The 27,343-nt window shown below is 34.2% G+C and overlaps 1 protein-coding gene across 22 annotated transcripts in view; it reads left to right on the top strand.

Annotated features, from left to right (window-relative positions):
- Positions 1 to 27,343, top strand: part of CCDC171 (coiled-coil domain containing 171) — a 379,181-nt gene that overhangs the window by 100,943 nt on the left and 250,895 nt on the right. For 21 of the 22 annotated variants that reach the window (XR_014247354.1, XM_082401590.1, XM_082401606.1 and 18 more), the window contains 2 exons: positions 1,804 to 1,964; positions 9,775 to 9,913. The exons of the other annotated variant lie outside the window; for it this stretch is intronic. Coding sequence is in view for 20 of the 21 variants with exons in the window: in XM_082401590.1 (XP_082257716.1) it covers positions 1,804 to 1,964; positions 9,775 to 9,913 (300 nt within the window). In the remaining variant the exon portion in view is untranslated. The remainder of the gene's footprint in view (positions 1 to 1,803; positions 1,965 to 9,774; positions 9,914 to 27,343) is intronic. 22 annotated transcript variants of the gene reach the window in all.

Genomic DNA, 27,343 nt, shown 5'->3' with positions numbered 1-27,343 from the left:
ATCAAATCTAAATGAGATCCTTGCTGGGTAGAGTAATCTTGGTTGTAGGTTCTTCCCTTTCATCACTTTAAGTATATCATGCCACTCCCTTCTGGCTTGCAGAGTTTCTGCTGAGAAATCAGCTGTTAACCTTATGGGAGTTCCCTTGTATGTTATTTGTCGTTTTTCCCTTGCTGCTTTCAATAATTTTTCTTTGTCTTTAATTTTTGCCACTTTGATTACTATGTGTCTCGGCGTGTTTCTCCTTGGGTTTATTCTGTATGGGACTCTCTGCGCTTCCTGGACTTGGGTGGCTATTTCCTTTCCCATGTTAGGGAAGTTTTCGACTATAATCTCTTCAAATATTTTCTCTGGTCCTTTCTCTCTCTCTTCTCCTTCTGGGACCCCTATAATGCGAATGTTGTTGCGTTTAATGTTGTCCCAGAGGTCTCTTAGGCTGTCTTCATTTCTTTTCATTCTTTTTTCTTTAGTCTGTTCCGCAGCAGTGAATTCCACCATTCTGTCTTCCAGGTCACTTATCCGTTCTTTTGCCTCAGTTATTCTGCTATTGATTCCTTCTAGTGTAGTTTTCATTTCAGTTATTGTATTGGTCATCTCTGTTTGTTTGTTCTTTAATTCTTCTAGGTCTTTGTTAATCATTTCTTTCATCTTCTCAATCTTTGCCTCCATTCTTATTCCGAGGTCCTGGATCATCTTCACTATCATTATTCTGAATTCTTTTTCTGGACGGTTGCCTATCTCCACTTCATTTAGTTGTTTTTCTTGGGTTTTTTCTTGTTCCTTCATCTGGTACATAGCCCTCTGCCTTTTCATCTTGTCTATCTTTCTGTAACTGTGGTTTTTGGTCCACAGGCTGCAGGATTGTAGTTTTTCTTGCTTCTGCTGTCTGCCCTCTGGTGGTTGAGGCTATCTAAGAGGCTTGATGGGAGGCTCTGGTGGTGGGTAGAGCTGACTGTTCCCAATATGTATTAACACTACACAGAGAACCATGTAGACAACTTGCTTTTCAAAAGTTATTTTGTAGCCTTTTGATAGCTACAAATTATTCTTTTATGGATATACACTTTGTTTATCTATTCTACTGTTGGCGTATACAGGGAATCTAGTTTTTAAAATGTCTTGTGTAAAATTTCAAGTACATGCAAAAGTAGAGAGAATAGTTAAATGGACTCCCTGTGTACCCATCACTCAGCTTCAAGACTTATCTCACAGGACAATTGTGTTTTATCTATAATATTAACGCTCTTCTACTCCACCACCCCCAGATTATTTTGAAGCAAATCCTAGATATCATATTACTACACCCATAAATATTTTAGTCAAATAGTATTACTTGATAATAAAAATTTTGCTTTTCTACAGTAAGAAATCTCCAGGAATAAAAAGATCTGTTAACTTTGTTAGGCTTATAAAGATGTTGATATAATAATGTTTCTCAAAAGAGAAGAAGGATACTTCCCTCTAGTTTTCAAAAACCACTTAATTTATTATGTTTATAAAAAAAATGTCCAAATGGGTTAGTAGATCAAAATTAGGCACTTTGACAGGACGCATTATATTGTATTCGCCTGTCCCTTTTCATAGCACAGTTGAGTCTGTATTCTTCCACTCTTCTCTTCCATTACACATGTTGAGAAAGGGAATAAACTGCCTTTTGTTTATTTTCCTTTTTTAAACCAAAAACAGAAAGAAAGACTTGTTTGGATGAATGATAATCTGCTGTTTGATAAAGTATTCTACTCAATTTGAGATTGGTGCTAGTGTTTACTTTCTTGCTTTAATTACTTTTCTGTCATCTGGTAGTTACGGATTCGAGACCTTGAAGGAGCTTTGCAGGTAGAAAAGGCCAGCCAAGCAGAAGCTGTTGCTGATTTGGAAATGATCAAGAATGAATTCAAAGAAGTTGAAAGTGCATATGAACGAGAAAAGCATAATGCACAAGAGAGCTTTGCAAAACTAAATATGTAAGTGTTATACTGTAAAACTCTCTAAATTAATATTAAGAGTTTATGAAATCTACATGAGTATGAATGTGTAGTACTAGGTAAATATGGAAATGCTCTGTTGGATTTTGAAGTATCATGGCAATTCCAAGGAGTCTCAGAAATGCAGAAATACTTTCTTATACTAGAAAGTAAATATATTAATGTATTTTATATTTACTGATGTAATATAGTATCTTTAAGGCCTTGACTTCTAGGCCACCTAAAATGGGCTATGTGGGAGATGGGTAATGTTTGAGATTTTCATAAACTGTAGAAATAATAGTAGGAGTAATACTGCTACTGGGGCTAACATGTATGTGGCTCACTTCATACCGAGCATTGCATGGTTTTATTTAATTTATAGAACACCCTATGAGGTAGCTACTCTTTTTTATCCTTGTTCTACAGATGTGAAAATTGAGGCCTAATGAGGGTAAGGACACACAGCTAAGTGTAGAGTCAGGATCTTTCTGACTACTATTGATTTTAACCTTTTTCAGTTCAAATGTCTTTCATCTGAAAAGTTCTGTGAAATTTTTTAAGAAGTTTATAGCTATTTAATATGCTTCCAAAAATAAGTCAATAGTAGACATTTTAAGCCATTTCCTCTCGGAGGATGAAATGTGTACCACCATTGGTACATGATATGATAATAGGTTGATATATTAGAGTTATGTATTTATTTTTAATGTTTATTTCTATTTATGACAGATAGTAGTTTTCCATTTACAACTGTAATATAGTTTCCTTTTAAAATACTTCATTTAACTTACGACGTGAGTTAATTTAAAGGAAAGTATTATTTAGAGTTGTGAGTATGGCAGAAATTATAAAGATGGCACTTGAAAGACTGAAGTTTGAAAAAATTTAAAACTCTAACTGTGATTACCTTTATTAGTAATGCTTATAATACATTAAATGAGTAGTTCTTAACTGAATTTTCTTGCTTCCTCCAGAATGACTTAAATGACATTCTGTGAACATTATTCTAAGGACTTATGCTCCTTTATTTCCTTTGAATCATATCTTGAATCTGCACATTTATATATAAATATGTTTGAAGGGCCTTTATGTAGCATATAGTACAGGCTTCTTTACTGTTGCTTTGAGGTAATGATTATGACCTACTAGTGAAACTGTAAGAAGTCAGACTGTACTCCCAACAATTAAAGCTTTCCAGGAGTGAAATAATAGGCTTCTTTGGGGAACTAGTGAACTCTCTGCCTTGGAAAGTTCGAAACAGGGGGTAGATGATTCTTTGTCATGGTTACTGAAGAAAAGAGCTCTGCAAACGTTGGATTAGAGGAATTTTAAGATAATTCCTAACGTTTAAGCTCTAAGATTTTAACCTATGTACTTTTTTTTTTTTAACATCTTTACTGGAGTATAATTGCTTTACAATGGTGTGTTAGTTTCTGCTTTATAACAAAGTGAATCAGTTATACATATACATATGTTCCCATATCTCTTCCCTCTTGCATCTCCCTCCCTCCCACCCTCCCTATCCCACCCCTCTAGGTGGTCACAAAGCACAGAGCTGATCTCCCTGTGCTATGCGGTTGCTTCCCACTAGCTATCTGTTTTACGTTTGGTAGTGTATATATGTCCATGCCACTCTCTCACTTTGTCACATCTTACCCTTCCCCCTCCACATATCCTCAAGTCCATTCTCTAGTAGGTCTGTGTCTTTATTCCCGTCTTGCCACTAGGTTCTTCATGACCTTTTTTTTTTTTTCCTTAGATTCCATATATATGTGTTAGCATACTGTATTTGTTTTTCTCTTTCTGACTTACTTCACTCTGTATGACAGACTCTAGGTCCATCCACCTCACTACAAATACCTCCATTTCATTTCTTTTTATGGCTGAGTAATATTCCATTGTATGTATGTGCCACATCTTCTTTATCCATTCATCCGATGATGGACACTTAGGTTGCTTCCATGTCCTGGCTATTGTAAATAGAGCTGCAATGAACATTTTGGTACATGACTCTTTTTGAATTATGGTTTTCTCAGGGTATATGCCCAGTAGTGGGATTGCTGGGACTCCAGAGCAAATTTTTTCCTTAAGTTTGTTTTTCTATTATTTGTGTTTTGGTGCTTGAAAAATTTCACTCAAGTTTTGTATTCCAATAAGCACAAACTAACAGTTCTAAATATTAATTATGTATTACAACTAAGCACCAGCTAACAATCCTAAATGCTTTAATATAATGTCCCTTATCTGTTCTTCATCCCTATATAACTGTACTATAATAGAAGTTACTAATAATATTAATAAATAAACAAGAAACAGTAAAAATTAAGTAGTAATTAAAGTCCACGACTCATTGATAGTTTCTGTGATTTCTCTTCCCCCATCCCCTCTTTCTTGTCATTGTATGTCATATGACAGCCACTTCCTTTCCATTTATCAGTGGTATAAGAAGGACTGATATGACATGAGGGATGATTGGATAAGTTATTTCATTTTCTACCTATACTTCTGATTCTTTTTCAGAATCTCCTTTAAAATCTTTTAGAGTCACAAACTCTCAAGTATTAATTTTTCAAAGTAGTTCTAAGTTTTGGATAATGTATTTCAAAAGGAGAATTGATATTTTAGGTCTTTAAAGTAAATAATACCTTTAATTTACAACTTTGAGAGCAGTGAGTTTTGGGGTAGGACATTGTTTTACCTGTTGGATAGATCTGATTTAGCAATTGGTGATAACGACGTTATAGAGGAAATGCTGCCTGAACCTTGCAGGTGGTTAAGGGTTTTAAGCTTCTGTTTCCTTCCAGGTAGATCTAGTTAGGATCTCACTAAAAGGCAGGAGGAAAAAACTGTGTGTGTATTTTAGAGTTTTAATTTTGGCCAACAATTTCATAACAATGAATATTCCTGCATGAAACTATTTTCAATGGAATGTATATGTATACATACGTAGATGGACTATACATATGTATACGTATATATTATGGAATATATGTATATATTTTAATATATTATTATATATTAAATATTACATATAATAATATAATAAATAAAATTATTATATATTAAACATATCTTGAAGAACTCAGCTAAGAATTTGCACAACAGGCTATTTTAATGAATACATATAATGTATAACTTTAGAAAGAATATATATTCTCTATATTCCTCTAATTAAATTTTCTTAGTTATAAATTTTTTTTCCATTGAAAACTTATAGTATAAAACTAAAATTTTTCAATAATTTTTTTTATACTTGAAATTTTTCTTTTTTAATTTTTGGCTGCACTGTGCGGCTTGTGGGATCTTAATTCCCCCACCAGGGATCGAACCTGTACCCTTGGCAGTGAAAACACAGAGACCTAACCACTGGACCGCCAGGGAATTCCCTTCAGCATGTCAGGTCTTCATTAGCTGTGGTAACTGATTGTTGGGCAATGGCAGGGAGAAGATCCTGATAATCCTTAAATCTAGTTTAAGTTTAAATTTAGTTTAAAATAATGCTAGTCAAGGATATGATACTGAACAGACTGAATCTAAATTTATTTATTTTATTACATTCAGTATTTAGGGACTTCTTTATTTTTCTAAATACATCAATCAAAAGTATAAAAAGAAGTACAAAAGTACTGGGTTGGCCAAAAAGTTCCTTTGGTTTTTAAGTAAAAATAAAAGACACATTTTTTATTTTCACCAAGAACTTTATTGAACAATGTATTCACCATTTTGTTCCACTAACTTCTGCCATTTTTCAGGCAACTTCATAATTCCATCTTCCCAAAACTTTTTATCTTTTTGAGCAGAGAACTTTTCCAGGTGCCTCTTACAGTCTTCCAGGGAATTGAAATTTTTTCCATTAAGAGAATTTTGTAAAGACCGAAATCAATGGAAATCTGAAGGTGCAATGTCTGGTGAATATGGCGGGTGAATCAGAACTTCCCAGCCAAGCTGTAACAGTTTTTGTCTGGTCATCAAAGAAACATGCAGTCTTGCGTTATCCTGATGGAAGATTATGTATTTTCTGTTGACTAATTCCGGATGCTTTTCGTTGAGTGCCACTTTCAGTTGGTCTAATTGAGAGCAGTACTTGTTGGAATTAATTGTTTGGTTTTCACTCCCTTCCAATCCCACCGTATACACAATATCACCTTCTTTGGATGAAGACCGGCATTTGGTGTGGTTGGTGGTGGTTCATTTTGCTTGCCCCACTATCTCTTCCATTCCACATTATTGTACACTTTTCATCACCCGTCACAATTTGTTTTAAAAACGGAATGTTTTTGTTACGTTTCAGTAGAGAATCGCCTGCGGAAAGACGGTCATAAAGGTTTTCTTCGCTTAACTTATGTGGAACCCAAACATCAAAGCAATTAACATAACCAAGCTGGTGCAAATGATTTTCAGTGCTTGATTAGGATATTTTGAGTATGTTGGCTGTCTCCCGCATGGTATAACATTGATTGTTCTCAATTAATGTCTCGATTTGATCACTATCAGCTTCAACTGGTCTACCCGACCGTGGAGCATCATCCAGCGAGAAATCTCCAGCACAAAACTTCGCAAACCACTTTTGACACGTTTGATCAGTCACAGCACCTTCTCCATACACTGCGCAAATCTTTTTTGTGTGTTTCAGTTGCGTTTTTACCTGTCTTGAAATAATAAAGCGTAATATGCCAAAAATGTTGCTTTTTTCTTCCATATTCAATATCCAAATGGCTACACAAAAATTCACCAAATTTGATAAGTTTCTTTTAAATGCACGCTGATATGACAGCTGTCACAATACAGTCTAACAAAATTGTTTCGAATGAAGTTAAAGACAAGTAAGGTGTACTAGAGCCAAATTACTGAAAAAACTGAATGAACTTTTTAGCCAACCCAGTATTATAACTTGTGGCACTATTATTGTTTATATTCTTGGTAAAAGATAGCCTGAAGATGGCTATTTGTTAAAACAGCTGTACTGTTGTCACATTCTTAGCTGAACTCTTAAACAACAATAACAACAACAACAAAATGGAATCCAGTAGGAAAGAACGGCTCTTAACTACAAGTTTCCTTCTTCTCCCTTTCCTTTCTTGCCTAAAATCCTCCATCTGTCAAGTCCTGACTCTTCTCTATTGGATTCAAAGAGACTGGGGCTCCCTTGAACCTTCAGTTTACTCCCAGCCTACTCATTCCCCTTGGGTGGGGCTGTTGGCAGAAGCATAGGAGCCAACTTCTTTGGGTTGTGCATGAGATTACTGACAGCAAGGGATGTTCCCCATTTCAGTGGACTCAACTTGGACTTTATTTATAAAATAGCACCAAATAACAGGTGCATTTAATTTTATATTTGCTGAGTAATAATTTTTTTAATTAAAATTTGATTTTAATAAAGTTAGCACTTGTACATAATCTAAAAAGTAAAATAGTGCTTTTAAGCTCATGAAAAACCACATTTTGGTACCCCATTGCTTTCTACGACCAGTTTCTGCTCCTTTGAAGCAACCAATTTTAATTCTTATAGCTGTTTCTTCTGATATTTAACTTTGTATTTCTAAATAACATGCATATTGTGCCACTTTTTCAACTTCCACCTCTACATGTTATCTATTGGCCTCAACTTATTTATCTACATTGTACATTTCTACCACACAGCACACACTTATTTCTTCCTTCCTCCCATCCTTTCAGTAGGGTTGTATTTTGGTGTATTTTTCTACATTTTTTTTGGTGCCTCATCTTTATTTTTACTCTATACAACGTTTTATTATATTCTTTGTTGTTTATTGTCTGTCTTCGTATGTGGAGAGGAACTTTGTTTTGTTCATTGCTATCTCCCAAAGTCTAGACTAGTGCTTGGTACACAAGAGCTGCAAAGTAAAGATTTGCTGAATCATCAAACGAATGAGTAGTTAATAATTGTCTCATTTTATGTTGGATTAGTTTGTGTGCACCAATCACTAAGTTATTCTTAAACTGTCTAACAAAATTGAAAATCTCTCATTATGTTTCTATACCTCAGAAATTCTATCATTTTGAGTTTGTTGTAAGATGTATCACTCTTGGACTGTTCTCTCCACCTCCTCCTTTCTGGACGAATTGTTTTATAGGCTCCCTGTCACAGTCATCCCGGGACTTCTCTTCACCATCATCGTTGGCATTCCCTTTACTTCTCTTTTATATTGGATCTCTTGATCTCGTGCCCATCTTCCTTGTTTGATTTACTCCCTTATGAAGTAGCTTCTTGAGAAATTATACATCAGAGGAAAAATTTTAAAGCTTGCATTCTGAAAATGTCTTTACTTGATCTTTACCCTTTTTCATAGTTTAGCTGGCTGTTTATTCAGTTCTAGTGTCAAGAAGACTGAAGTCATTTGATTCCTGATCTTTGTATGTGGCCCGTGTTTTCCTCTGGAAACTTGTATAGAGTGTATATGTTACCAAGTCTGGAAACAGGCAAATATCTAGAAATGGTTTATTGGTGTTACATTGTAACACATGATAAAATAATACTAATAATATGTATTTCTGTACTCTATGAACACAATGTGGAATCTTCTCTTTGTTCCCACTGTTCTGAAATTTCATGATGATGGGCCTGGCATAGATTGTTTTTCATTCATGCTGGGCACTCACTGAGCTCTTTCAATTATAGAGATTTGAATAATTCGTTTCTGGGAAATTCTCTTATATTATTACTTTGCTGATTTCTCCCTTTCCACTTTCTTTACCTTCTGTTTCTAGAACTTCTGTTATTTATATGTTGGGATTCCTGGATTGATTTTCTTATCTTTTCTCTACTTTGATCCATTTTTGTTGTTTAGTTTTACTTTCTGGGAAGTTGATATCAATGTCTTATCTAAACTATACATGTTTAAATTTTACCCACTCTGCCGTGGAATATCCTTGATTCAAGGAAGAATATACCAAAAGGTTGGCACTAGAATTGTCTCTGTTCCATTCCTAAAGAAAGAAATGTTGACTGTTCAGAGTAAGATCATGTGTTATTCAAAAATTAGCTCTTCATTTGATTATAGCCTGAGTGTAGTGTGGATTTAGTTGTACTGAGTCACCCTATCTCTCATATTACAGCTTAAAAGTTATAGGAAACAGATCTACTACATTTATCAGGAAGATATCAGGTTAAAAATAGCGGCAACACTTTAATTTGAATTAAAATTATCCATTTGGTGTATTATCTACAGCAAAATTTAAACTAAAATACTTCCGAACTGCTTGTCATCTTATGTCCAAACAAGAATGTAAATACAGTTTAGCGCTAGCCAGAGCAAAATTCAAATAGTCAAGCAAATCCTTTGAAAAGAAATTTATGTTTTCACAGTGAATATGAATGATTTTTGATTATTCTTGCTTTTGGATTTTCCATGTCACCACACCAGTTCCACTTGCATGGACACTCAGGAGTGAAACATTTGTGTCATTTCTAATGTTATACTTTAATTTGAAAATCATTTGATAGGACTGCTTTCTGTTTTGAGGCAGTCTCTGAGCTAATTGAACTGTGGTGGGTGGGGTTTGTTTATCATAAATAGTGGTGAATCAACACTAACCAGATCTATTTTGCTTATAACCTTGGGTATAGTACAGATATCTGCTATCAAAAAGTGGGGCTATTATTCCTTTAGAGTCTTTCATTTAAGAATGTACAATTCTTTCTATTTGAAAAAATGAGAAGTGACCTTTAAAACCTCTGGGCATGAAACCATGATATATAATACATCTGCCACTTGTGTTAAAGTTGTATAATAGGACCTGATAAAAGCATATTTGAAAAACCTGCTCTCACACTTTAACTTTTCAGATTAGAAAGAGAGTATTTCTCCAAAAACAAGAAACTAAATGAAGAAATCGAGGAACAGAAGAAAGTAATTACAGACCTTTCAAAGAGACTCCAGTATAATGAAAAAAGTTGCAGTGAATTACAGGAAGAACTTGTAATGGTAAGGATAAAAAAGAAAACCCTATGACAGTTACTTTATTGGGTCAAATTTGATGTTTAACAGGTTTTTTTTTCTCACTACATGCCATGAGATAATTGTATGAAAGTAATTTTAGTGACATTGATATAAAATTTCAAAACTGGAGATGCTGTTTACAACAAAGCTATACATAATAAAACCTCTCTTCTTTGGAATAATTGGGAAAACTAAATGAATTAGTGGAAAGTCTTAATTACAGAGTGTTTTGAAATTGATTCAGGTGTTTTTTTTGTTTTTTTTTAAGTGCATAAAACAATGTTACCTAGATGGAGGTGGGGTTAGGGTTTATAATCGGTAGATCTAATGATTTCAAAGACCCCCCCCTTTTTTTTTTAATAAATTTATTTTATTTTTGGCTGTGTTGGGTCTTCATTGCTGTGCGTGGGCTTTTCTCTGGTTGAGGCGAGTGGGGGCTACTCTTCCTTGTGGTGCGTGGGCTTCTCACTGCGGTGGCTTCTCTTGTTGGGGAACACGGGCTCTAGGCGCGTGGGCTTCAGTGGTTGTGATACGCGGTTTCAGTAGTTGTGGCTCACAGGCTTAGTTGCTTCGCAGCATGTGGGATCTTCCTGGACCAGGGCTCGAACCCGTGTCCCCTGCATTGGCAGGTGGATTCTTAACCGCTGCGCCACCGGGGAAGCCCTATTTTTATTTTTTAAATTTATTTTTGGCTGTGTTGGGTTTTCGTTGCTGCGCACGGGCTTTCTCTAGTTGTGGCGAGCGGGGACTACTCTTCGTTGTGGTGCGCCACCAGGGAAGCCCCAAAGACTCCCTTTTATAATCATTTTGAACCTGATCACTCTGTCTCCATTCCCCAATAATCGAGCCTTCACACCATCACCAAATTTATCTTTCTAAAGTATTGATCTGCTCTTGTCACCCTGCATTTATTAAAAAACCATCAGTGTCTCCCTGTTGCTTTCAGAATAAAGTCCAGCTTCTTGTCATGTAATCTAAGGCCCTTTTCTTTGTGGCTCTATGTTAACTTTTCCAGCTTCTTCTATTGCCATTGCCCTCTCTTTATCTTGCTTCAGCCACATTAAAGTACTCTCAGCTTCGTAAACACATTATATATCTTCACAGTGTCTTACGTTTGTTCAGACTGTTCATTTTTTGACCCACATTGACTGAAATGCTCATTCTCTTCTTTTAACAAATTCCAATGTTATCCTGTGATGGTCAGCTCTGAAATTTTGCAGTCTGTGACGCTTACTATGGTTCCATCTTTTCCTACTTTTTCATCCATCTAAAGTCAGAATTCTGCCCCCTCCCAACTTTGTGTTTCCTTAGTTCTTAGTTTAGCATCTTTATCATAACACCAAAATCTGATGTGTATTATCTCTGCCAAGAGATTGAGAGTGCATTGAGGCTAACTTCATTTTACATGCCAAGATTCCACAGTAGTACTTGCCTCAATAAACATTTGTTGGATGGATTTATTTGGTCGATGCACATACTCCTACTCTGCAGTTTGCTCGGAACCCCAAGAGGGAGGGCATAAAGTTTATAGTAATACCCTATTTCCTCTTTGTCTTGTTCTCCACGTACATACCTTCCCCAGAGACTTGGCTACTTCACTTTCAATTATATTCCACAACTCTTAGCCATGTTAGTTACTGAGGAAAATGAATATTTTTTTCCTTGTCCAAAAAAGATGGAAACTCAGGGTTATGCGAAGAAGTGGTAGCCAAATCAATGCTGCCTAGTTAGAAAGGTAACAATGACAAAGAAAGTAATGATGGGATAACATTTAAACTCTTTATCATTTTCAAATGACCCAATATTATATACAGACAGGTGGCCCTCTATCTGTCTTGCTTCAGCCACATTAGAGTACTCTTGGCTTCCTAAACAAATTATATATTTTCTTAACTTTCTTGCTTCTGTTTTGGTTGTTCATATTTTTGACCCACATTGACTGAAATGCTCCTTCTTTTCCCATAACAAATGTCTGTATATCCTCTAATGTTCAACTCTGTCTCCATTTAACTCAGGATATCCAGTTTGTTCTGATAAAGGGATTGATATCATTGCTTGCACTGTGGTTGAATTTGTAGTTTGAGTTCTTTGGATGTGGGATTTTAGAAAACTTAGAGCTCTCTGTGTGGCATGCTGTAGTGCCTATTCACTGTTATGTGCCATCCTAAATTTCATGGGCTATCCCACTTCTCACTCCTGGTTCAGGAGAGTGAATCATGGTGGAGAAAAACACGTCAGTCATTGTGCTGAGTCTTGGTCTTGCTGTAATCAAACAGTTTGGAAAGTGAGTTATAACTGAGAATGCAATGGTGAAGACATTGTCACCAATATAAGTTGCGTGAATCCTCCTGGTCTCCTAGCACTCCAATGACTAGATAAAAGAAGACTGGCTGAATTCACCACTGAATTCAGGGTGCTTTGTGATTAAAAATAATTTACTTGGTGCCAACAGGGTTTTACTTTTTAACTTTTACAATTTGGTGGCTGGTCTGAAATAAGGTGAGTTGTAGCTCTCCAGCAACCACTGTTTGCTTGTTTGGACCATTGGCACTCAGCCTATAAAGCACTATTGTTCTGACTGGTGGAAGAGCCATTGGGATGTTCAGAAACGTATTCAGGTTGCAGCCTAAGTGATCTACAGTTCACATGGTTCAGCCTAACTATTTATATGCTCCTCTCTGTTTTTTCATCTCTCTTAAAGCCCTAGCTTTATGTCTTATTTTCTTCCATCTTTCTGTTTTCTTGTCCCCCTCTTTTTATCCTTCCTTATTATTAGCTTTCTCTTTTAACTTGTTCTGTGTTATTCTTTTTAGAACAGTTGCTTTCTATCTCTTTATGCAACCATAATATGAAATTTTAAAAATATTTAATGAAAATACTATTACTTTAAATAGTAAGTACAGTGTTTTATTTTTTATTAAAAAACTCATCTCTAGCTGTTCCTAAATCATTTTTTGGGTACATATTCCTTTACTTCCTTTTATTTTTTCTGTAGGTTAGTGGCCTTTGAGTTGGGAGGGGAATCTTATAAATTTCTCTCTAAAGAGATATCTGTCAAATTAAAAATTTTAAACCATAAAAATGGAGTTTTTTTTAGTTCTGCATCCTCACAGTCTGTTATTTTTGCTTTGAATTCATAATTGTTTTTGACTGAAGAGAAAATGCCTTAAGAAGAGGCTTTTACCTTTTGTTTTTGGAAATAAAACTTTGTTTTAATGACATCCTATGATCCTACGTACCCTAGTGTGTCTTTCCTACAGTTATGTTTCTATTGAACATAATAGTTTCAGCTTTTATAGAATATAGATGGGAAGCATAAGTTAGCTACAGGTAATTTTCCTCTCCCTTTGAGGTAACCGCTTGTCTTCTAGCTTAGGTCACATTCATGGCCATTATTCAAGTCTTGGTCTTTATTTTCTATGTTGCATTGTAAGAGAAAATTAAAGCCACTTTCCTCTATAGGTTTACTAGTGAGATCAAGGTATTTTTAATATATGCAAAGGCTTCAGGAAGTTTTGAGACTTAAAAATAGCAATTGTATAACCTAAGGTCTCATAGCCTCTCAGAATTGGAAGAAACCATAGAGATTATCCAGGTCAAGATATACAAAGTGTCAATAAGCCAGTTGCAACGTGATAGCTTCCCTGTTTCAAGAGAGAGAATAAAAATATAGAGCATAATTTTGGAAAAGTTCAAACTGGTTATGTTGAGTCTTTTGTTGATATTTAAGGAATATAAACCCAGCCAACATTAGTTGTACTTTTATATTTGTGAAATTACTCCTATTCAAGGTGTGGATTTAGAAGATATGATTAGCAAATGAGTAGTATATTATTATTATTTTTAATGTCAGAGAATTAATAGAATTTCAACATAGGACATCTAAGGATTTAACAAAATTAGTTTCATGTTCCATGTTATACACTATTGAATTTGGCTTTAAAAAGTTTTGATTAAAGTTGAACTATTAATTTTAAATTCTATGAATTTAATAGTGATTTAATCAACTGCTAATTAAAACCGAATTTCAAGTTTAAGCTGCTTAGTGATCATGCTTATTAAAGCCCATCAGAGATTCAATAGATCCAGTTGGGTCTTTTAGTCATTACTGTGAGTTTTTTTTTTGTTGTTTTTTTTTTACTGTGAGTTTTTATATCTGCTTCTTTTGAAGCAGGGGAGCTATCATTTTCAAATTGGTATTATTAGGATTTGCTTTGTGCTTTCCACAATGAAATTTTTTTAAGTCCATCATTTCTTGAGATTTGTTTTTCTGCCACTCAGTAATATTTAGTTACAGCTCTAGGAGAGACCACATATTGAAAAGGGAATTCTAGTTCTCATGAGGTTTTGCTCAAAGAATATTTTATTCTCTAAAGAACTTGTGATTGAAAATGGTCAAGTGTATATTTTTTCCCTATACTTTGGGGGCTTGACTGATTATATAATAATAATGATTGCTAGGATTAGATAGGATTTTGGCAAGTGCTTTGATTGCTGTGCTTTGTGGTAAAGTAAAAGTTTCTTGATAATATTTTTGCATCAAATGATCAGTTAGGTTTGCTTTAGAAGGACATGTCTGATTTTGCAGGAGGCATTCAAAACTAATGGGCTAATAAAAATTCTATTCTGAATTTTTACTAAAAATTTGTTGATTCCTGCTTTTTACCAATAATAGGAGTAGTATTTATATATAAGCATTGTTTTTGCTAATATAAACATCACTTTCTGTCTCTCTTAGTGGTCCTTAAAAATTTAATACTATTAAATAGTATTTCTCAAATGTGCGTATGTTTGTATTTGTGTATTTAAATGTGCATTATATGACTGGCTTCCTAAATTTATAATGTGGCCATAAAGCTTTTTTATTAAGCTTTTTGAAATTTATTAATATATATATTCTTAAGTTTTGAAAATTTAAATCTCATTTTTGACCTGGGAAAAAATAAAATGGTATTGTGTTTGTGTGTGCGTGTGTGTGCGTGTGCGTGTGTGTGTGTGTGTGTGTGTGTGTGAGAGTGAGAGAGAGAGAGAGAGAAGGAGAGAGAGAGAGAAAGATAGAGATAGAGGGAGATGTTTATATGTCAGGGCCTATATTGAGATTGGACAGTAGCATTTTCTGAAAAATAAACTAAGTGTAAAGCTGTGTAAGGGAAGGTGACAGTTCATCATATGCCATAAGCAATTGGGATCATAGAATGCTCACATCCGTGGAAGCAGCATAGATGAGCAGTGAGGAAAAGAAATAGTAAATTGTTTTATGAAGAAATCAGAGAGATTAGTTATCTTCAATATGATCCAAGGAAAAGCTGCAGATGGTGATGATTATGAAAGCTAACCAGATCAAATTCAGTTTAGCTGAGCAAGCTCTCCTGGAGTCCTTACATGGGCTGCCTATGTGGTAACTGGGTGGAAGATAAGATGAAAAGGTGAGATGTGGAGCATAAGTATGTGATGTCGGTTGCAGGTTCTGATGCTCCTCTGTCTTTTTCAGAATTCCTTTGTAATGGCTTAAAATATATTTAAACTAATTTAAAAGCTTATGTGAGTTCAAAACTGTCCAGAAATTATAGGTGTTATGTATCACTGCTACAAAAGTTCAACCTACTTTTAAAATGCTAATTTCATTAAACAAATCCAGTGACTAAGTAAAGGTATTTATTTTTTACCTGTTTGTTTTTTCTATAATTTTTAACCTTATTAACAGTTCCCCTTAATTTCTTTTATTCTTATTTATGGTTTGAGTCAACTTTTCCATTGCAGATCAGCAGGGCTCATTTGGCTAATTTCTAGGTATAAATGTTTGCATATGCTTTTTAATGTTTTTTTCACGAGTTTGTGTTAGAAATTTTTATTTACATGCATATCCATTTATGATATTCATGCATGATTAGCAAAAGTGAGGGATGAGTTTTTATAGGCTCAAAGAAAGATAAGATGATAGAATGACATGTTAGATTAAGCCAGAAATTCATTTACTTTAGCAGTGTGTATAGTATACCAAGGTGGAAATACTACATAGTTCTTTGTCATCTCATTGTTCTTTCTGGTTAAAGATATTCTATAACCAACCTTGACTCCTCTTTAATAGTATATTAAGGTCTGTGAGTCACAAATGTTTCTGAACTTTCTTTGAATATTTTGATATTTTTAGTCCCCTTTCTACACTTGTTGTAGATTCATCATGACATCTATAAAGTAGTCCTTGGTTCATGGTGAGTGATCAGTAAATGTTCATCCGAACATCATCTGGTTAGCCAACATAGCAGTAAGGAACTTTTATTCCTAGGGTAATAAACTCTTTATGTGAATTATGTCCAAGGCAAAAAGAAGTGAGTTCTTTTATCCTACCATTTTGTCTTTTAAACTTCTGAGCATGTTTAGAATTACAGAATTTGTTGAATCAGCATTTTAACATTTAACCTAAACTTACTCTTTATGTCACACAATAAAGCATGTTAATCAAAAATTAGAAACTTAGTATTTTATCTTGCTTTGCACTTTGTTTTTGACCCAGCAGTTTTGTTTATTTAGCTGGTAGGTTCTGTTTTTATTCTAGAATTTCTTGCATATCAAAAGGCTACTAAGAGAACTAACAGCTTTGAGAACAAAATTTAAATATAAGTGCAATCCACACTTAAAAAAAGTCCCAAATGTTTTCTCTATATGAATGAAGAATGGAAGCTTCATTTATAAAACAAAAACAATTTATTAGGAAAAAAATTGTCAACTGTAAAAAGAAAAGGACACTTTGCTGTACACTTGAAACTAACACAATTTTGTAAATCAACTCTACTTCAGTAAAAAACAATGAAAAGGACAGTTTTTCCGGTCATAACCTGGTTCATAAACCTATTAGATGTAAGTAAAATTTGTATTGGCTATATTATGAGACTATGACCCAGCTATCTCTATAGAAAATTATAATACTACTAATTATAAATAGAATAGCAACTTTAAGGCATAGTTAATTAATTCTTTTTAGGCCTGTCATTCATCAAATCTTTTCTTTATTGTTTGAAACATTTTACACTAATCAGTGTTTCCTGGCTAATTTGACATTAAATTTGGTTTTAAACTGTAATGGTATTGAAATTTTAGTTCATCTTTTTAAAATTGAAATATAGCTGATGTACAATATTATGTTAGGTTATACAACATAGTGATTCAACATTTAAATACATTATGAAGTGATCACCATGGTAAGTCATCTAGTAACCATCTGTCCCCATACAAAGTTATTATGGTATAATTGATGATATGCCTTATGGTGTATAATACATCCCTGTGACTTATTTATTCTATAACTGGAGGTTTGTACCTCTTGATTCCCTTCACCTACTTCACCCATTCCCCCACCTCCCCTCTGGCAACCACCATTTGTTCTCTGTATCTATGAGTCTGTTTTCATTTTGTTTTGTTTATTTGTTTTGTTTTTTAGATTCCACACGTGAGATTATATGGTATTTGTCTTTTTCTGTCTGACTTATTTCACATATTTAGCTCATTGTTTAGTCAGGATTGAACCCTACACTTGAAAGAGAAGAATTATTGTTGAACTAGGAATTTAATTGAACCTTTATACTAAGCTGACTCCAAGTATGCAATTTTTCTGGAATTCTACATTTATACTTATGTAAATTTCTATTCCTTGAGATTGATGGGGACTTAGCCTCAGTTGGCATTTCATAATAGAAAAACATATATTTTGGCGACAGATTGATCTGGGTTTTAATCACAACTCCATCTCATAATAGTTGTGTGACCTTTAGTGACATTATCCCTCTGAATCTGTTTGCTCATTGTAAAATGGTGCTAATAATATCTACTGTGCAGGATTTTCAGTGAGCATTAAAGATAATATATGTATTGAAATAATAGAGTGTGTGTATATGCATGTAATTTGTGAATATGATGCTGGATTTCCTCTGGAAATATACTTCTATGATAATATTAGGAAAATGCTGAATAAGAAGTCCTAGGATACTAAACCTTTAGGACATTAAAATATATTGTAGGGAAGAACTTCTGAAATGATGGAGTAAGGAGCTTGGTGAACCTAACAAAAAAAAATTTAATTGGTGAAAAATTTAAAAAAACAACAACAAAAAAACCAACCATATAAAGCTCTGAAAATTGTCCTAAGGGCAAAGGAGAAACTTTCATTCAAGAAAATCTACTAATCATCAAAATTAAAAACCTTGGTTCCTCAAAGAACACCATCAGAAAAGTAAAAAGACATCTTATAGAATGGGAGAAAATATTTGCAGCTCATATATCTGATAAAGGAGTTTTAACTGAAAGAACTCTTATAACTCAACAATAGAAAGACAATCTAATCGAAAACTGGACAAAAGGTCTGAAAAGAGACTTCTCCATAGAAAACATATAAATGGCCAGTAAACACATAAAAAGCTGCTCAGTATCACTAGTCATCAGGAAAATGCAAATCAAAACCATAATGACATATTGTATCACATACACTAAGATGACTGTAATAAAAAGGACATGTAATAGCAATTATTGGCAAGGATGTGAAAGAATTGGAATCCTCATACACTTATGCTGGGAATGTAAAATGATGCCTCCACTTTGGAAAATAGTTTGGAAGTTCCTCAAAATGTTAAAATTGGAGTTTACCATATGACTTAGTAATTGTACTCCTAGGTATATACCCAATAGAAATGAAAATATACATCTACATATTCATAGCAGCATTTTTGATAACAGCAAAAAAATGGAAACAACCCAAATGTCTATCAGCTGATGAATGGATGAACAAAAGTTGGTAAAAACATAACATGGAATATTATTCAGGGATAAAAAGAAATAAAGTACTGATCAGTGGTTCAAAATGGATAAACCTTGAAAACATTAAGCTATGTGAAAGAAACCAGACACAAAAGCCAGACATATAATCTATAATTCAATTTATATGAAATGTCTAAAGTAGGCTATCTGTAGAGATAGAAGGTAGATTAGGGTTGCCTAGGGCTGAAGGGATTGGGAGAAAATGGGGCGTGACTGCTAATGGGAATGGGATCTCTTTTTGGGGTGATGAAATTGTTCTAAAATTGATTGTGGTGATGGTTGAGCAACTCTATGAATGTACTAAAAACCATTGAATTGTGTACTTTAAATGGATGAATTATGTAAATTGTATCTAAAGCTATTGAAAATAAGAAAATCTAGTAAATTTCAGTAAGAACAGAAAGAGTATGGCATTTGAGTGATGGCTGGTTCCATAACCCCTTTTCTACCCCCTGCTCCTTGTTACAGAACCTCTACCCTGGGCTGTTGCAGCCAAGAGGATGATCCCTTCCTCTCTCTCTAGCTCCAAGGCTGGGGCTATGCTTTCATTGTAGGAGAGGTACACTGCTGGAATTTCTCATCTGTCAGACCCCTGTGTTGTAGCAACTCTATTCCAGGCAAGCAGGGCTGAGAGGACCAGATCTCTCTTCCTCTACCCAGCTTTCATTTGGAATGTAGTAGTTCTACCCCAGGCATGGCAGACCAAGAATATTGGGGCCAACTGCCCTTGCCCCAGAACACCACGGGTTGCACTTGGTCACTTAGAGAGCAGGATTGTTGTTTTGGAAAAGTGGATCCTCACTCCCAACTCCAATGCAGTGGCACAGGAGTTCTGCCCAGGGGGTAGGCTGGCTGGCTGTAAGGGGAAAGAGCTCTGCAGCTCTGTTTAAGGGGACTGACCTTATTTGAAATAAGATGAGTGAAAACTGAAACAACATATCAAATCTTATAGGATGCAGCTAGCACAGTGATTAAGAGGAAAATTTATAGCTGGAGTCACTTGTATTAAAAAAAAAATCCTCAAATTAATAACCTAACATTTCACCTTAAGAAACTAGAAAAAGAATAGCAAACTAAACCCAAAAGAAGTGGAAGAAAAGAAACAATAAAGACTAAAGCAGAAACAAAAGAAATAATAATATGGAATAATAGAGGACATCAGTGAAACCAAAAGTTGATTCTTTGGAAAGATAACTAAATTGATTAACATTTAGTTAGACTGACCAAGAGAAAAAGAGAGGAGACTCAAATTATTAAAATCATGAATGAAAGAGGAGACACAACTATTGACTATACAGGAATAAAAGAATTAAAAGAGAATATTGTGAACAACTATATGCCAACAAATTAGATAATTTAGATGAAATGGACAGATTTCTAGAAAGACACAAACTACCAAAACTGGTAAAGAAGAAATAGAAAATCTGGATAGACCTATAACAAATAAAGAGATTGACTTAGTAATCAAGAAACTTTTCTTAAAGGAAAGTCCAGGCCCAGAAGGCTTCACTGGTGAATTCTACTAAATGTTTAAGAAGAATTAACACCAGTTCTTCACAGATTCTTTCAAAAAAGAGAAGAGGAGGCAACACTTCCCCTCTCATTATGTGAAGTTAGTTTTATTACCCTGATAACAAACCAAAGACATAGCAAGAAAAGAAAACTCAGACCAGTATCCCTTTTGAGTATAGATGCCAAAATCCTCAACAATGTGCTAGCAAACCAAATCCAGCAATTTATAAAAAAGATTTTACACTATGATCAAGTGGGATTTATCCCATAATGTAAGACTGGTGTAACATCTGAAAATCAACTAGTTAATACACTTTATTAATAGAATGACAAAAACCAAATGATCATCTCAATAGACAGAGAAAAAATTTGATAAAATTCAACATTTTTCTTGATAAAGATGCTCAACAAACTAGGAGAAGAAAGGATCTTTCTCAACCTGGGAAAGAGCATCTATGAAAAACCTAGAGCCAACATCAAAGTTAATGGTGAAAGACTGCTTTCTTTCCAAGATCAGGAACAAGACAAGGATGTATACTCTCACCATGTTTAGTCAACATTGTACTGGTGGTTCCAGCCAGGGCAATAAGGCAAGAAAAAGAAATAAAATACATTAATTTTGGAAAGGAAGAAGTAAACTATCTATTTGCAGATCATGTAATCTTGTATATTAGAAAATTATAAGGAATTCACACACACACAACTATTAGAAATAATAAATAAGTTTAGCAAGGTTGCAGGGTACAATGCAAGATCAATGCCAAAATCAATTGTATTTCTATACACCAGCAATGAACAATCCAAAGATGAAATAAAGGAAACAATTTCATTTATGATAGTGTCAAAAGGAATAAAGTACTTAGGAGTAACAACAAAAGAAATACAAGAATTGTATGCTGAAAACTAGAAATCATCACTTAAAAAAATTAAACAAGACCTAAGTGAATGGAAAGACATTATATGTTCATGGATCATAAGAACTAATGTTATTACTTGTTAAGATATTAGTACTCCTCAAACTGATGTATAGATTCAGTGCAATCTCTATCAAAATCCCAGCTGGCTTTTTGGAGATACTGACAAGCTGATTGTAAAATTCATATGGAAATGCAGGAGACAGAATAGCCAAAATAATCTTGCAAAAGAAGAGTAAAGTTGGAGGAGTAACATTTCCCAATTTTAAAGCTTACTACAAGGCTATAGTAATCAAGACAGTGTGGTATTGGCATAATGTCGACATAGAGATCAATGGAAAAGAATTGAGAGTACCGAAATAAACCCCTACAATTATGTTTAATTGTTTTTGAAAAGGGTGCCAAGTTAATTCAAGTTAATTATATTAAAAGAGTAATATTTTTCAACAAATGGTGCTGAAAGAACTGGGTATCCACAAGCTAGAGAATGAATTTGAACCCCTACACAAAAGTTAAATAGTTCGTAGGCCCAAATACAATAGCTGAAACTACAAAACTCTTAGGCAATGATTCTTTAGGAGCCACAGCAAAAGCACAAGTGACAAAAAAATAGATACAATGGACTTCACCAAAATTAAAAACTTCTGTACTTCAAAGGATACTGTAAAGAAAGTGAAAACACAATCACAAAGTGCTAGAAGATTTTTGCAAATCAAGTGACTGATAAAAAACTTGTATTCAAAATGTATAAATGCCTCTCACATCTTAATAATAGAGAAATAACAATTAAAAATATGCTAAAAGTTTAAGTGGACATTTCTTCAAAGAATATATACGAATGGCCAATAGTCATGTTAAAAGATGTTCAAAATCATTCATCAGGGATATGCAAATCAAAACCACAATGAGATGCCTCTTCACACTCATTAGCATGATTATAATTAAAAAATGGACGGTAGCAAGTTTTGGTGAACATGTGGAGAAGTTGGACTCCTCACACTTTGCTGGTGGGAAGGTAAAAAATGGAAGCCTCTTTGGAAAAACATTTGGCAGGTTTTTAAAAAGTTAAACCTAGAGTGCCCATAAGACTCAGTAGTTTCACTCCTAGGTATATGCCCAGGAGAAATGAAAACATACATCCACATAAAAACCTGTACATGAAAAATTGAAGAAGTCTGAATAAACTATAAACTTTAACAATAGTGTGTCAATACTGGTTCATTAATTGTCACAAATGATTCATTAATTGTAAAATATTAACAACAATTAGGAAACTGGACACAGGGTGCATGGGAAGTCTTTCTACCTTTGCAATTTTTCTGTAAATCTAAAACTGTTCTAAAACAAAAACTTCATTAAAAAGAAAAAAAAAAAAAAACCTGTACATGGATGTTCATAGCAGCATTATTCATAATAACCAAAAAGTGGAAACAACCCAAATGTTTTTCAACTGATGAATGGATAAATAAAATGTGACTTATCCCTATGATGTAATATTATTTAGCAATAAAAATAAACAAAATACTTATACATACTATAACACAGATGAACCTTGAAAATATTATTCTTTGTGAAAGAAGTCAGTCATAAAAGGCTGTAGTTTATGATTGCATTTATATGAAGTGTCCAGAAGAGGCAAATCTATAGAAACAGAAATAAGAATGGTGGTTGCTCAGGGGCTGGGTGTGGAAATGGGAGAATGGAGAGTGGCAGTCGATGCATATGGCATATATTTTAGTGGGGACAACAGTGTTCTAAATTTAGACTGTGGTTATGATGGCACAATTCTGTGAATATACTAAAAACATTGAATTGTACACTTTAATTGGGTGAATTATATGTTACGTCAATTATATCTCAGTAAAAATAAAAAATAAAGTTACCATAATTAAGAATTGATATTGACAAAATAGAGAAATCAATGCAACAGAGAGTTCAAAAATAGCTATGAATATGTATGGGAATTTAGTATGTGATAAAGTTGCATGCATAAAGGAAAAAACTTCAGCTCTGAGGAAAAACATACTCATGTGTCTCCTCTCTCTACATGCAACGTTGCTCACACAGAACACTGGCAGTCACCAAGTGTGTGTAGATTTCCCCGCACCAAGCAATTCTGCCACACCAGCTACGTGTCCTACAATTGAACACACACACACACACACACACACACACACACACACACACACACACCCACCCTCAGAGGCCAGTTGCAAGTGTTTCTGACCACCCGGCTATAAATCGGAGGTTTCCACAACTTCCTTCTCAGGTTCCATTAATTTGCTAAAGTGGCTCACAGAACATAGGAAAACAGTTTATTTACTAGATTGCAGGTTTGTTTGTTTTTATAAAAGTATAACTCGGGAACGGCATAGGGCAGGGTATGTGGGAAGACTCTCTGAGCTTCCATGCTCTCTGGGTATGCCATCCTACCGGCATCTCCAGGTGTTTCCCAATCCAGAAGCTCCTGGAACCCCATTCTTCTGCGTTTTCATAGAGGCTTCATTATGTAGGCATGATCGATTAAATCACTGGCCATTGGTGATTTTATTTATTTATTTATTTATTTATTTATTTATTTATTTATTTATGCTGCATTGGGTCTTCGTTGCCGTGCGCGGGCTTTCTCTAGCTGCGGCGAGCAGGGGCTGCTCTTTGTGTTGGTGCACGGCTTCTCGTTGCTGTGGCTTCTCTTGTTGCAGAGCATGGGCTCTAGGCATGTGGCACGCAGGCTCAATAGTTGTGGCCCGCGGGCTTAGTTGCTCCGTGGCATGCGGGATCTTCCTGGGCCTGGGATCGAACCCGTGTCCCCTGCCTTGGCAGGTGGATTCTTAACCACTGCGCCACCAGTGAAGCCAGCCATTGGTGATTGATTCAACCTCTAGCTTCTCTCTCCTCCCAGGAGGTTGGGGGGGTGGAACTGAAAGTTCCAACCTTCTAATCACATGGTTGGTTCCCCTGGCAACCAGCCCCCATCCTTAGGTTATCTAGGGTCCTTCCAAAAATCAACTCATTAACATAAAACTCAGATGTGGTTGAAAGGAATTTTGACACCCATTTCACCTTTATCACTCTGAAGCTATTTCGGGAACTGGGAGCAAAACTAAATAGTATAACAAAAAATGCCTTTATGACTCTTATACGGGAAATTACAAGGGTTTTAGGAGTTTTGTGCCAGGAACCATGGGTGAAGATCAAATATATATTCCTTATTATAAATCACAATGTCATACAATATGCCAAATCAATGTATAAAGATAGATTATCTCATAAATAGTTTTTAAATAACTGGCTATACATAAGAGGAAACAATATAACTAAGTCCCTGCCATATTGCTTATATCAAACAAATTCTAGATTGATCAGAGTCATAAAAGAGGAAGATAAAGAGGGAGGAGATATAGGTATACATATAGCTGATTTACTTCATTGTACAGCAGAAACTAACACAACATTGTAAAGCAATTTTACTCCAATAAAAAAAAAAAGCACCAGAAGAAAAAGGGAATTTAAGTGTTTTATAATCTTGGAACAAGGAAAGTACGACACAAAATCTAGAAGTCCCAAAGCAAATTATTGATAAATTTGATTACCTAAAAAATTTTTGTTTCTAAGAATGTAGTCAGAAGGCAAATGACAAATTGGCAATAATGATTTGCAACATGTATGACAAAGTGATTGTTTCCATAATTTGCAAAGGACTGTAATAAATCACTATGGAAAATGTGGACAATGTAATATAGAAATGGGCACATGAAAAGGCAGTTCACAGAAAAAGAAATACAGGTGGCTTATAAGCATATGAAAAAATGCTTAATCTTATTTAAAATTAAAGAAATGCACAGTAAAATAAGTTGATAATGCTTACCATTGGAAAGGTACGGGGAAATAGGCACTTCTGCTGTTCATGGTAGTTTACACAAGTTGGACTCTTTAGAGAGCAATTTGATAACCCTTGTCTAAAAATAGTTGTACATACCCCTTTACCCATCAAATTTATTTCTAGGAGTTTATTGAGTAGATATACTTGAATGTGCATGCAAAGATATAGAAGTACACATGTAAGGATGTATATTGTAGTATTGTCACTAGTAGAAAAAATGCAAATAACCTATAAATCTTAGCAGTAGGGGACTGGTTAAATTCATTTACAATGGATAAATTAATTCATCTAAACACTGGAGTGCTATGCAACTGAAAAAATGTGATGTGGAAAGGTGTTGAGACCTACTATGAATGAAAAAATAAGTTATATACTATGATCCTATTTGAATTTAAAATTGTATATAATATATATTTATATAAATAAAATTTTTATTATATAAAATATAGTTTTATTATATATAAAATTATATATTAAGATTTCTATAATTATGAAGCGAACTCTGAATAAAATGTACCTATGAGGATTGAGTTACCTTCTCTTTTTCTCAATTGCTTGATTTTTTACTACAAGGATAATATAGATAAACTCAAAGAATTTAATAGAATACTTAAATGTTTAATAATTAGAAGTAATGATTAAAAATAACTTTACAATGTATTATCACATATATATAATTGGCGCTTTATAAATACTATGTTTTTCAGATAAACTTTGATTGGTGCCCATTGGTAATAATATATTCCATTTTGACTCTTTTACTTATTTAATTTTTTAATAACTAAAATTTGGTGTTTCTTTTTCTATGGATATGAATCTTACGTCAGTCAGTGAGTCTGTACTTTGATAATATCCAGAAATCTTCATTTGGGCCTCTTTGCTCAATTGGTCCTCATAGTGTTTCCTAACACATTAACAATATTCATGCTTATTTGCCATGGGAAAGTGTTTTTTGTTTGTTTGTTGGCTTGTTTTATTTGCAGTTTTTCAAAAATCTAATTGAATTTTGAATGTAATAGGTACACATAATACAAGATTTCGAAGATAAAAGGTTATACAGTGAAAAGTAAAATTTATTTCTTCCCAACCTTTGGCCGCCAAGATTCTCTTCCCAGAGGCAACCCTAGTTACTACTTTCTTGTGATTCTGTGTAGCGATTCTCTCTACATTTACAGATATGCACACATACACACACACATGAATTTTACACACTTAGTAAAATGGTAGCATATTAAATATACTGTTCTCTTTTTTCCCCCTATATTAACTTGTTTAATATGACGACATTAAAAAGCATGTTACTAATGATATGCTAATGCAGAAAATTTAAAGTCTTGTTTTGTTTTTGTTTGTTTGGTTTTACTTCCCAACTCAGAGGGCTTTCAGTTGGACATTGGATCGTTTATTTTATAGTAGAACATACCTTTTCCACCTCCTCTTTTGTTTTTAACTCCAAGATATAGCTTAGAGATCTTTCCATATTAGGATATGAAGAAGAGCTTCCTGCTTCTATTTAAAGTCATTGTGGATGAATCCTAATTGATTTAACAATCTTCTGTTGATGGCATGTTGGTAGCATGTTTAATATGATATTTAACTCTTATTTTATCTACTCAGTATTGTCTAGGTGCTGGGGATACATTGACGAGGACAAAAAATAAAAGACCATATTTTTATTGAGCTTGAGTTCAATGAGATAGACATTAATAAAAGACCTACTCAAATAAATGTGGAACTACAACTCTAATAAGTGCTGAGAAGATTCTAATAGAGGGAATTGATACACTCAGGGAGTAAAAGATAGCTTTTCCAAAAAACTGATAATTGAACTGATGTCTAAAGAAAGAATTATTAGTTTTGCATATTTTACAGATGAATTTTGTCCTGTAATATCTATATCCATTTCTTCTGTTTCTATAAGCATTCCTTTACTGGTGCCTCTATCTCATCAGCTTTTAAACATGCTTAAGTTTCTCACTTATTAAAAAAACCAAAACTCTTCTCCATCCCTACTCTTCTTTCCAACTACTGCCCTTTATCTCCCCTTCTCTTCTTACCAAAAAAAGTGTTGTCTAAACTTCCCGTTTCCATTTACTTATCTCTCACTAAATTAAGACAAAAAAGTACAGGCTTACTCCTCCTTTGACCTGTTCTAGTCTGGGTTGTAACAGATTTCATCATGGTCACCAGTGACTTCCATGTCTGGTGAACACTTGTTAGTCTCCATTTTGCTTGAATATTCTGTGACATTGGACATTGGACAGGTGGCATTGAAATGTTTTTTTAATCTTGGTTTTC

This window comes from Balaenoptera borealis (genome assembly GCF_965194805.1).
Source record: "Balaenoptera borealis genome assembly, chromosome: 8".
Classification (NCBI taxonomy): Eukaryota; Metazoa; Chordata; class Mammalia; order Artiodactyla; family Balaenopteridae; genus Balaenoptera; species Balaenoptera borealis.
This window is presented reverse-complemented; position numbering and strand designations above follow the sequence as displayed.